The sequence below is a fragment of the Atta colombica genome, unplaced genomic scaffold, assembly GCF_001594045.1.
Source record: "Atta colombica isolate Treedump-2 unplaced genomic scaffold, Acol1.0 scaffold38, whole genome shotgun sequence".
Lineage (NCBI taxonomy): Eukaryota > Metazoa > Arthropoda > Insecta > Hymenoptera > Formicidae > Atta > Atta colombica.
This window is the reverse complement of record NW_017259490.1, coordinates 4,085,957-4,099,452: the sequence shown is the minus strand read 5'-3', so window position 1 is coordinate 4,099,452 and position 13,496 is coordinate 4,085,957. Positions and strand designations below refer to the sequence as shown.

Sequence of the window (13,496 nt, the reverse complement as noted above, 5' to 3'; positions counted from 1 at the left end):
TATATATATATATATTTCTGAATTATGGACAACAGAATTGTTTACTCAAAGTTCATTGCGAGAACATTAGTATTCGATTTCATGTTGCGTAACACGACGAGATTAGAGAGTCGGTAATGCGACTACTCGCCATCGGCAATACGGATATTCCGGATTGTAAATCAAGCCAGATTAGAATAGAGGGTTAAGGTATGCCTTCGATAGCGATTGTACGACAATCGAACCCGCGAACCCGCAGTCGCCAGGTCGAGCCGGAGGCCGTCTCGTAAATTACTGAAGGAATCAATATCGATTCTCCCTCTCTGCCACCGAATATTCTCTGGAGAGAAGCTTTTGTACAAGGAACTCTGCAATTCTGTGAACTGGCTTTTACGAAGGATTTCACAATCCGAAGCTAATTCCATTTCAAAACTCCGAAGTGACAGTAAAAAAAATTATATCGATATTCAGTTGATATTTTTAATAATAATTAAGTAGAAGTTTACTTCGATCTAAAACGTAAAAAACATATAATTAATAAGATAAAGAAAACATATTATAATATTAGTTATATCAAAATTAATATTACATTATTATTAAAAATATATTGTTATTAATATTAATATATTTATATTGTAAATTAATGAAGATAATTATTATATTGTCAGTAGAAACCGAATTTAATTATTTTTCTTGTGTTTTGATGTAAAAAAGAGGAAAAGAGAAAAGAATATACAGAAACAATTATAATTGTGAGATTCGAAGAAATGACGGTTGATTGCAGAATGTTTAAAATAATTAAATGCCAATGTGTGTTCATCATTAAAACAGATTCGTCTTTATGATTGCGCATTGACTTGCATCGCACCACATCATTTTAGAGCACATACCTCTCGCTCTCTTTTTCTCTTTCATTTCTTGCTTTGCATAGACATTCATATGAAGAATGATGCGTCCGGTATTAAAGCGCTCTCGTGAATGATTACGAGCGTCATTCCGCGAGGAGTTCGCTTCGTCTTTGCGAACATTGCTCAAGAATCACCTATCCAATTAGATAGATTCTGATGTGTTTAATGAGACACTCGGTATCGATACGTCAACCCTCCGACAAATCCACAGGACGTTTCAAAACACACACTGAAGATATGATTCCTTGAAAATATCGATGAAACGCAAGATGGAATTTCATTATAGATTAAAAAAGGAATTAATTGAAGAAATGTTCATGGATATTTTTGAAAGAATAGATTTTAAATGTTATCGTGAAAATTTTAATGCAAATTAAAATGATAAGATCTTATATATGCAATATTTTCACACATTATTAATAGAAATCCTACTTCATTATTATTATTCTAAAAATAGTGAATAATAGTATCTATGTATATATAAATAAAGTGATGCTGTACTAATAAATAATATCAAATAAAAATTAAGCAACTAAATAAATTAAATAACCGTCGGTTATATTATTCTACTATTATTTATTTATTATTGGTATTAATAAAATATACCTACATCGTTCAGAAGTTCAAGCGAATAAACTTGTGCGAATATATTTGTGATTTTTATGTATCTTACAAAAAGTTAAGTTAAAAATGACTTTTAAATAATTTTAAAAAATGGTGCTATGCTAAACTTATGCGAAATTCTAATAAAAACTGTTTTCTTCTTTCTTTCTTTAAACTCTTTTCAAAGTTAAAAACGTTAATTCTTGTCACAATGCTTTAAAGCAAAATAAAACTATTGAAAAAAGTTTTAATTTTCAATATGTAATTTAGGAACAAATTTAGAAACAAAAAATAGCTCTATCTTTCCTCTTCAAAATGCATTTATAAAAACTTCTCTGCGATTCTTTTTCGAGATATTTAACTTTTCGTGAGATGCGAAAAAATCGCGTTTCCGAATTAAATGGTAATATATGAGTATATGAAACAGTCTATAGAAGGATAGGTTGCTTTAAATTACGTTGAAAAATAGAAAAACCACGCACTTACTTATGCATGCATACGTGCATAGTTATGAACGTGCATAGTTATGAACTTTTCAGTGTATGGCGGCTCAATATATCTGTGAAAAATCGAGCGGAGTGACACACGTGAAGGGACACACGTTTCCGAGATACTTATTCTCGAGATAGGATTGGCGTCTCTGCAATATGTGCGTATTATAAAGCCTATACGAGAGTCTGCTCGCGATTCTGCTTTGCCTCAGGCAGAGGATGCTGAACGTGCTCCCGAAGCGAACGCGCTTCTCTTCTCACGGGACACGTTGCGTTCAAGCGCGATTAATTAAGCGACAAGCTGTCCCATGTGTAACGGACGACGTGTGGGGTTGGGCTCTCTCGTGGTTACTCGTTCACTCGCGAATTCAATTACCCAACGATTTATCTGCCGATAGCGGACAAGGTCGTGGAAATGCGAATCATCCGTGTAACGTTACACGACACAGACGCACGTACATATTTCAAGCAAAGGCGTTTTTTCATACTAGAAAAAAATCCCAATTAGTCTTTTTATCAATTTTGAGTTACAAGTAATTCAGGAATACGTATGTATATACATTGTTAATTTCATAAATTACACTCACAATTTGAGTTATTTTGAATCATTTCTATAAATCGTTCCAATATTGTTAATTTAACTAAAACAATATGCAGTAGAATAATTTAACTTGAGAAAATATTTTTAATTCGATTCAAATTTAGTATATTATTTACAAAGTGTATACGTTAATATGGACGTTGTTTACTTTCAAACTATAAAAATGGAGATTGATTTATATTTTTACAAACATTTAACAGAAATTAAAAATAATGAAATATTATTTAATTCAGGAATTTGATTACTATTGTTCCTTTGATATCTAACAGTATACGAAAGAGAATTCGAATCGATCGAATTTTTTACTGATCCTCTAATCAAAGCAATAATATTTTAAGATATAATAATGTTATAATAATAAATTTTTTTATTAAATACAATAATTAATAAAGATGTAGTGAATAATGCATCTATACCTAAATATAAGCAATGAGAACAAATATTAACTGTCGCAGACAAAAAAAGCAAAATTACAGCTAAATTCTGATTTAATAATTCATCTTAACTGTTCCACATCCGGCATTATAGAAATTTCTCAGTAACGAAACTTCTTTGAAATCTTCTTGATGTTTTAACGATTCGATTAACATTTATATCATGTTTTTAGAAGCTCTAATTTTTCCAGACGTAATCGCGCAGAAGTTGATTATTTCACGAATAATTAAACTTCCTTTTCCTTTTTTTTTCTCATGTTTTCTCACGCATCTCCGAGAAATTCGATACTTCGTATCGCCTCGTCATATCTAAATGCATTTCGTTCGCCGGACGATTGCTGTATCCTTGGCACGAGGAGGAATAATCCCGTGGGATCTGAACGAGTTCGTCGGTGTTTTAAGCTGGAGAAAACTTTCATTCGGTTAACCGCCCGTAAAACTAGTGCTTTGCTTTTCTATCCTCGAGAAAAAAGGATGAACGTAAATTTTTAAAGAACATTCAGCTGTGATTTCAAAATAAACAATGCAAAAGCGAAACAATTGTAATAACCATGATATTTAATTGAAAGGTTTATCCAGTTTAAATTTTGATATTACCTTGATATAATAAAGATTTGTCCAAAACTTAGCTCATAATGCTCTTCTCTCTTGATTTTATTAAAGTATCTAAAAATTCTAGCTAGATACAAATCTGAAATCTGAAAATAATTTTGTTTGAAATTTCAAAATAATTATGTAAGACGATCAAATTGCTAAAAGGTTGCTAAAAGATTAACACTTTTTACAATATTATTCATTATGTTTGAGATTTCTGTTAAATTCTGTTAAATTATTTTAATGATCCAATAAAGTTATTTTCAGATCTGTATCTAATTAATTTTTAGACTGCAGCAAAATTTTTTTTTTGCGTATAGAAAACTAAAAAGGATAGAACAAAGCTCTAATCTCTATTCTTTTCTCTCGCTCAATAAGACGATAGAGAGGAGGAAGTGTTTAATTCACGAATTCTCAATTTTGGACAGGCCTAATATATATGATTACATCGCGAAACTGTATAACGAATAAAATTCAGGGAGGAACGGCACGACATCTTTATACTTTATAGCCGTTACGTTATCGCTTGGAGAACCGAGGACGCTATCGGAGACTCAGAAAAGACGTTCCTCGTGCGCGGCGAATGATTAACGTTTCTCCGACATCGCCTTTAAATTTCTGCGCGCGGAAAAGAATCGGTGAATAAACGATCCGCTCACTTGCTCCTCTCATATCTTTGAACGGCGGCACATCGTTCATCGTGCCGGCAGCTGATATCGGACTATTAGTACTGCCGATGGTACTACTATTAGTCCAACCGATGGAGGCTCGCGTATCCCGGAGATGTTCCCTCTCAAGGAACGGGCGATCCTTTTTCACCAGCCGAGCCGAGAGGCTATCAGCTCGGTCCCACATAAGGCTTGGGACGTGTCTCGAGTTTGCTCGTATTCGAACATGAGGGATCATTAATCGCGCCCCACTGACATGGTTACATGGATTTTAGCTCTTCGATCAAGATCTAATCTCGATATCCTTTCTCGACACGAGCGCATCTATCTCCGCGAGAAAATGACCGGCGTCCTCTTATCGCGTGCATTAAGCGCTCCTTAAATTTTTTCCAATTATATAGCATATATTCTGTTAAAATTTACTGAAAATATCATTGATAAAACCAATATATTTCCCATGGGACTAATAATAACAATACAGGTCTACGAAATCAAGGGTTAAAAGATGTTTGGGTAGGAGTGATACAATTTTGTACGCTGAATCCGAATTACTGAATCAGACTGCGCAATTGGCCTAACACATCAAATTTTTAAAATATTTGGAGTTGTTTTAGTTTTATTAATCACGGGGTAATAATTATGATTGCAACATCGTTGCCTAGCGGAGAGGAAACAAGGCAAAGCGGTCTGGTTGATTAAATATCAGAATTACAGAAATACGCTGAGAGCATTGAGATTCATCGAGAGAATGATGAATGTACGGTTATATTTGACTTAGGCTGTTTGTTCATCTAAACGCTGGCAACCTGGTTCAGTTTACGGCGTGTTCTGATTATTCACGATTACTCAATTGGCCAAATCTTAAACATGTGTGTATAGAGAAGCTGAGCAATGGCATCAAAGCGAGAAATGCACGGTGCGAATGTAACGCGAATATTCGGAGAAGTTCAGCGAACTTCTGTGAGTCATGCCGGATGATAGGATTAATCTTATTTGCGCAGAAATTCTCTGGAAACGATGAAGATCGGGGATTCCCTAATTTTCGAATATATTGAAGAACCAGTGAACTATTACGAATGAACGTTTTTTGCGAATATGTCCGTAAAAATATTTACGCATTTCCTAAGCCATTCGAAAATAAAAAATGTTCAATCTGCTCGTCATAACAAGTAAAAAGTTTTCAATAAGAGTTTTTAATGAGATGTTTAACGAATGATCACTCACGATAACGTTTCTTAAATTGCGTTAAGAAATTTTTAATTTCTTAGACGTTTATAAAAATCTTTACTTGTAACAGTCGAGGAATTTTCTCAGAGCTATTTCGATATCTACAATCGTATACGCGCGTATATAAATTAGAAATATTACGAGACGATTTGATAATCTGGCGTTCGCTGTAGCGGTCTATCTCAAAGTAATAACTTGCGATATACAAGAAGCTAACCAGGTGTTAACCGCAGCGCAGGAAGCGCGCAGAAGGTTGCGAGGAGTCACCGGTCTCGCAGACGCGATCGATTACCCTTCTATGCCAGAGAGCGAGAAGAGTCTGTCGCTTTTTCTCAGCCGGTCGTTGCGCCCGGTATGGATTAATGTAACGTAGGTAATGGCTCATTAACGAGAGCACGTTCCGACGCGTCCGAGTGAGCCATAAGAGCCGCTCTCGACCTTTGGGCTGCTATATAAATCTCGAGCCTGGTTTGCTCGCGCATTCCGCGATACGTCGCTTATACAGGGTGTTCCGGATTTATTGCTCTTTTCGATAAGTTCAAATCCAATTTTTGAAGACATTTGATCGAATGACACCTCTACAGACTCTTAAGTTTCTATTTTTTAGCTGGTTGGTTGCTGCAACAATTTAGATAAATTATGGCCTAGCGTTTTTATATGATTGCAGCAACTAGTTTTTGATTGTAGCAGCAAATTTTTAGTTGCGTTAGTCTATTCGTTATCTATTCGTAATGTCAGTATATGATTTCGATAGGCTAACGCAACTAAAAATACTAAAAATAAAAAATGCTATGCCACAATTTATTATCTAAATTGTTGCAGCAACCAATCTTTTCTTTCAGTGCAGTGTTAGTGTCATTGCTGTTGCATAGATTTTTATAAGGAATTTTTATAAGGAATTTTTATATTAAAGTAAATTTTAAAGCTGTATTTGTTTTGTCAAAATTTATTTTCTACTGCAGGAGAATATTTAAGTAGCTTGGAATAACTATCAACGAATTTAAATATATATGCCAAAGTATTAAATATTCTCTTGCAGTAGAAAATAAATTTTGACAAAACAAATACAGCTTTAAAATTTAGCAACACCAAGATTCCTGATTAAATTAAAATTGTAAAACTGTATCAATGGTTTGATACTTTTGTCGAGAAAAAAAATCGACGATAGCTCAAATCAGTTTGGTAGAAGCATGGTATTATCGGCTCACCCTGTGCACATACACTGGATCGGGGGGTATCGTGCTCGATTTACTCGCTTCAATCATCGAATGCGCGTACTTCCTCGAGTCGCGGGAAAAACGTGGACTTCTGTATATTGCATGTCCGGTAGTAGCGGCTTCATCGGTTATCGGGAGACCGGCGCGTTAATTACTTTCGTGTTTCAGGGTGTGCAAACACGCGGCTGGATACATGCTATTCACCATGGGCGTGTGCAAAACGAGCAGACGCTTCAGTTAGTATCGAAACTACGTTCTCTGCTTTCCTTTTACTTCCGCGGACGGTTATCTTTAACCCTCTTGCGCGTTTCTAGATAATGCTGATAACGTTGAAATATCCAAATGGATACGTATTCAGTGCCATGTGGGTATATTAATATGTAGATTTATGTTTTAAAAACTACACGAATACTCATTAGACCGAATCGAGTTTTCCTCTCTAAAGAAAACGAGCAAAAAAACACGGCAAATTTTTTTTAAATGTGAACTTATTTTATATTATCTATTTTATATAGTTCACATATTGTTTATATTATCAAAAGCAATTTCGAAGCCAAGCAGCCATGGTTATGCGTTTATACCGAGAATTGAGCATCCAAATTCGAATCGCAGACTGGATACGATATTTGACTCGCTGTAAATATTACACACTTCTAACTTATTTACATTATTATTTCTGCGAAATACGATATTATATTGAGAAGGAGTATTCATCTCATTTAGATAGAACACTTAAATTTAGAAATATCGATATATACTCACCGTTATCCCAAGCGGCTTCCTTAGTCCTAAGTAATGCAGCCAATCCAATGTTGTCTTTTGGCATAACACGATTTAACATGTTGTCTGAACCCTCCGCGTTTGCCATTGCCAATTGATTGAATTCAACTAAATGCTCCTTTATTAAAGAAAATCTGCAAAAGAAAATGAAAAGAACAGATGTAAAAAGAAAAATACAATATTGGGCACATACATTTCGATATATTTTGTATAAAATTAAATATGTCCGATAGAAAATAAACTATATTCAAGATCCGAATCGAAAAATATCAGCAGATCAAACAGAAGAGATTATTCGGGGTTAAAATTTCGTCTCTTCTATCGTCGCATCGAAGACTGCAATGTCGATTGGCATTGCGAGTCGATGGGGAAAGGAATTCCTAGCTCTTCTTCAATCGGTCGTCCAAGTCCGGGTAAATGACCGACGGAACTCAATTTTATCTCGTGAAAACGTAGAACTTGACGCTTGCGCGCGCAATACGACTTGAATGGGACGCGACATCACCGTTCTCGGTGTAAAGCGATTTTCGTCAACAAGAGGACTCGTGAGGGAAGCGTACCACGTACGCGATGTAGAATACCCGGACTTCTTTTTCTTTCTCCTTTTCCTGACCAACCTACAGTACAATATGTAAGGCACGTATACTTGAAAAATATATTCTTCTCCGAAGACCTATTATACGAACTATTATTTCCCTCTGCCCGCGGCGAGCTTCTCTTCGCTCGTAAACAAGATTGAATCAACGTCATCTGCAATGTCGCTCAAGAGAGGAGAAAGAGGATTTGTGTGGTAAGGACTGGCCAAAAATAAGAAAGAGGGTTGACGGCGGAAATCCCAAATACGTAATTGACTTTTCCCCGCAATCTGAAACAGCTCTCTGACTCAGTCTCGATTGCTTATTAAAATTGAAAAAATGTTATTTTAATACAAAGATCACGAAGGATTAAGTAAAAATGTTGTATAATTAAAATAATTATAATTTGCTTTTTTCTTTACATACAATAATTATAATTTGTAAAATACATATAGTATAATTATATTTATAATATACACGAAGAGAGAGAGAGAGAGAGAGAGAGAGAGAGAGAAAGAGAGAAAGAACGATTTTGAAACTAGATATAAATCTGAAAATAATTTTGTTTGAACTATTAAAACAACTGTACTGTAGAACACTCAAACTGCTGGTTTGTTAGAATATTGTTAAAACTTTTTGTAGCATTGTCATTAACGCTTAAGTGTTCTGCACAATTATTTTGATGATTTGATTTCAACAAACTTATTCTCAGATCTATATTTAGTTAAATTTTTAGATACTTCAGTAAAATCATTCTTGTCGTATAATTATAATTGCTTATTATATGTAATTTATATAATGCTATCTATATGTAGTTTATATGACTTTTCTTTCACATTCTAAAATGAAATTAGCGCTAGAAAAATGTGTGTCGGTTTGCAGAATTTTACTAGTTGTTACTGCACGAAGCAAATTTTCTTTTCCTCCGATCTTTTTTTTTAAACAGCACTTCGACATCTCGCCGTATAACTTGTGACGAGGCAATAAAGCTGGGAATGATCGAGGGGCGAGAGCCGAAGGCGGAAATTGAACGCGAGTTGAACTTTACGCTCATCGCGTGAACGCTGATTTGGTTCAGTCGATTTAGTCGCGTTGTGCAGCCGGATTGAAATCGACGGCCACGTCTTTGCAAGCCGTAAAACCATAAGCTCCTCTTTTTTCTTTCTCTTTTTCATCTTCGGCCAGTCAAGTCCAATGAGATAGAAAAGAAAAGGAGATAAAGCGGAGAGAAAGTTTCATGCGAACTGCACAGCAGTCTCCTCGTCACAGTAGTACGAATCGTTTTTAGTCAGACGAACGCGGTGATTGTTATTCGATCATGAATTTCGATGTACACAGCATTCGTGATTTTCACGTCAAATTACACAAAGTGTAAACCTTTAAATAACGTTTCATGATAAAATAAAATATTTTAAGAAAAGACACTTTTATTCGAGATACTTTTATTCAAGTTTCGTTGAATAATTTTACTAATTAAACTACAAAACTTTTGTCTTGATATTGTCAAGTTACTTTCGGTTTCGATGTCTTAATAAAATAAAATATCTTTAAAAAGAGACACTTTTATTTAAATTTCGTTGAATAATTTTACTAATTAAAATATGAAATTTTATGCCCATATTTTCTAGTTTACAAGCTTCTCCTAAATCAACTGATGTTTAATATTGCAACGATGCGGTAGTTGAAACGACATAAATGCAGAGCATTTAAGGGATGGGAGGACATGTTCGCCGCCATTGATTGTCACGTAGAGAGACATTTACTTCATCTGTTTACGATGTTGTGTTATAAAGGGAACTGTTATGCGCGACGCATGCATATCGGTGTATTAATCGCGTCTCGATAACTCTGGGGTCGGCATTACAAATGTAATATCGTGGAGATCTTCTATTATGCCGGGAGATATTTTGAAAATAAACATTAATCGAAATAGATATCTCGGGCAGAAGAGCTGCCGGGCGCAATGATTAATGCGTCAATGACAATGTGCACGTGCAGCTGGGACGCTTTCAGTTAGTGGCCATTGCGAAGGCAATTTGTGCGTATCGATGCAGTAACACGCGCGACGATATCGAAATCAGGTTCATTGAAATCGGAAATATGTCGCGTCTGTGCACGACGTGTAGGAGGAAATGAGCACGAAATTGTCACAGATTTTCTTCGCTTTTCCCCGAAAAGAAATTATTCAAGTAATTGTCTGAGAAAATTTTTTTTAGAATCTCCGATAGTTTTAGAATTGTTCTTAAAATCTTAGTGTTATTTAAATTTCGAGCTAATCAAATCTTTCTTTTATTTGTGCTTTCCCAGTCAACATCAACTAGTAATAATATAATATTAGTGTTATGTTATACTTACAATATAAGTATAATATAATTACATAACATTACCTTGTTTAAAATAAATTATAACAATGATATTAAGTTGCTATTTGTGATTACTGGATATTTAATATCATTTTTTCTATTATTATTATTATTATTATTATTATTATTATTATTATTATTATTATTATTATTGTTACTGTTATTTCGCTCTTGGGAGTTTATTTTGAAGATATTGTTCCGTTTCTCTCGAATATTATTTTCATCATGGAGGAGATCCATCGATTTCCAGTTAATTTGTTCGTCGAATACGAGAAAATGCTCGCTCGCGAAAGCGTCGCGTTCGCTTTTCTATTAAACACAGACGGCGATTTACGACACGGCGTTACTATCTGACACGATATTGGATTACATGACGTTATTACACGCCAGACACGCGCGCGACGCTTTGTTAAATTACGAGCGGATGCATCTTTCATCCCGTTCGGAATTAAATGTCGCGCTTTGGAAGGCCTCCATTGTTTTCAGTATCGAAGCGTGGAGAGATAAGCGGCTCTATAATTGATTCCGCAAAGGCGGTAACGATAATCTTTGACAAAATAATTGAATATCGAATATGTGGGATCTTGTGAAAATGGTAACATCGAATAATAAAAAAAATGTGTTTCATCATTGGCTTTTATATCAAAGCAACGAAGCATTTGCGTACCAAGTATTTCATATTCAAATTATCACTTGTCATTTGTATTTCCTTAAAAATAAAATATAAATGCAGAGATAAATTAAACGCGCTGATATAATATATGATAAAAGGCAAAATTATAAATCGGAGTAATAAACGTTTCAAAAATCAATCGACTATTAACATTTTATTGCTTTACTTTTGCCGTAATATATTTACGCGTTGTAATGTTATCGATTTGATCTTTTGAGAAATTTCACGGTGCATTTACTAGTGAAGTATTCGATTGCACGTGATCGATAACTGTATTACATTGGACAACGTTTTCTACTGCATCGTCCTACGTTTATTAATTAAATTACCACGCCTCTTAATAAATCGAAGGATCGCCAGAACGTCTAGACTATCGATAATCATTTTTTCTTTTTTCTCCAGCGAGTCAATTAGAACACTCAGCCTGACAAGAAAATATGTAAAGGGAAATGACAAATTAATGTGATGTCCTCTTACATTATAAGACTGTAAGTAAAAAAAATTCTCTCATGTGTAATGACTTTCAGTGTCTGTAAATTAAATCGATTGTTCGAACAATTATCTGTTAACATTATAGATATTTGTTTTTTAATATTATAATACTATAGACCTTTATATTTGTTTTTATAAAAATGTAGAAAATTAAGAAGTTTGTTGTACAAGAGAAAAGTTTATTAGAAATATCTTAAAAATATAACTGAAGAAGAAAAATAAAACACAAGAATAAATATTTCTACCTTTTGTATGGCAGACTTTGCGATACGTTTATTCTCGGCACGTTAAACTTTCTGACTTCGATGCGAGGAAAAGCTAACGCGATAAATCATAAATTTTTCGATTAATATAAATATCAATCTGTTTCAAGTGACGTTTATGACTGCGTTTCATCGCAATCCATACTAACAGCATCCACCGTTTTCGTCGATCACGTAACGCATTATCGTCGCGACACGAATCGAGAGATACAGGGGAATGCACTTACTTGGCGGTCCTGTAAAAAATGGCGCAGCCGTCGACGTACTTGCGATCGTTCTCCGCCATCGTCTTCGCGCGGGACTTGGGTGAGAATATGCCGTCGTAACCGTCGTGCTTGAGCTCCGGCAGGAAGAAGTTGTAGAATTGGTCCGTCTCGACCTCCTGCAGGCTGATGATGTCCGCAGCGTAGTGCCGTATCTCGTCGAGGATACCCTTTTTTCGATATTCCCAATCCAGCGCCCAGCTCGGGCAATAGCCGTACATCTGCCGCGTCGCATACTTGTCGCACAGCACGTTGTAGCACATCACCGTGAATATACCTGCGACAGTTAACGAAATATATACCTAAATATATGCCCATATATATATATCTGCACATACAAATATATAACGGTAGAAAATCCAGAGAGATCAATTGCTGACATATCTTTACCATTCGGCGGATGAAAGGATAAATTTACCGTATGTATTTCTCCTCCCATACATCTTTCTTTTTCCACGTTCCGGAAATGTTATTCCGTTCGCTTGCAGTTTCGAATGACGTTCTCGACCATCCACAGATTTACATCGCGATGCAAATAATAACGGAGAGCTTTGATTTACTCCTTTACTGGGTCGATGCGCTCGTTTCTTTCGCGATTGACTGATTCCACGGCTTTATACCTCGAGTTCGTAAATCGTTCCATTTTCCTTGAGCTCCCCCGTCTTCCAATTCACCCTGTTTCCACGTGCTATAAATGCGATACATGTTGCACGCTCAGATACGCTCGCGCGCGCGCGGATTCTCACGGCTCGGGATAAGAGGATCAGCATAAAGCGAGCTGTCTTGCCAACGTCGCCCGGCTGTCTGCATAAATTCCCGATGTCTCTCTTCTCTCCGGCGCGCTTTACTTAGTCTCGGCGCGACTCCGCGAGTTATCCGCCGGCGTGCAATATAATACCGTGATTAGAGTAAATGCGCGAGTATGAATCGGACGAACGCATCGAGACGTGCCTTCCCTCGTCATCTGGCGCATTTACAGTTCGAGAAACGGCGGCTGTCTCATTTCCCCTGCATCTCGTTTCATTTCAGATACATTTAACCTGGGAAAGCTTATGCTATCGATTTGGTTTCGTTAACAGGTCAATTTTTCCATTCAAAACACTAATTGCCGAATCTTCTCATTTAATACCCTAGGGATATTGGCAGCGAGGGTGCGATCTCAGGGCGCATCAATGCCCTCGAAGAACACATCTCCCGTCGATACACTAGAACTAATTTGAACGCAACCCAAGCGATGGACGACCGAGCTAAGCCAATAAATCAGCGGTTCTATTACCGCGAATGCGATCGCCGCGGTACAGAGTGGAAAAGGGAGACAGAGAAAGGGAGGAAGAGAGAGAGAGAGAGAGAGAGAGAGAGAGAGAG

At 35.9% G+C, this 13,496-nt stretch overlaps 1 protein-coding gene across 1 annotated transcript in view; it reads right to left on the bottom strand.

Moving 5' to 3' along the window:
- The window catches only part of LOC108690970 (CCR4-NOT transcription complex subunit 6-like), a 518,522-nt gene that overhangs the window by 7,067 nt on the left and 497,959 nt on the right, over window positions 1–13,496 (bottom strand). Inside the window, exons 5-6 of the mRNA XM_018198527.1 lie at window positions 12,096–12,408; window positions 7,485–7,636 (exon numbers count right to left, since the gene is read on the bottom strand). Of these exons, the coding sequence (XP_018054016.1) occupies window positions 7,485–7,636; window positions 12,096–12,408 (465 nt within the window). The remainder of the gene's footprint in view (window positions 1–7,484; window positions 7,637–12,095; window positions 12,409–13,496) is intronic.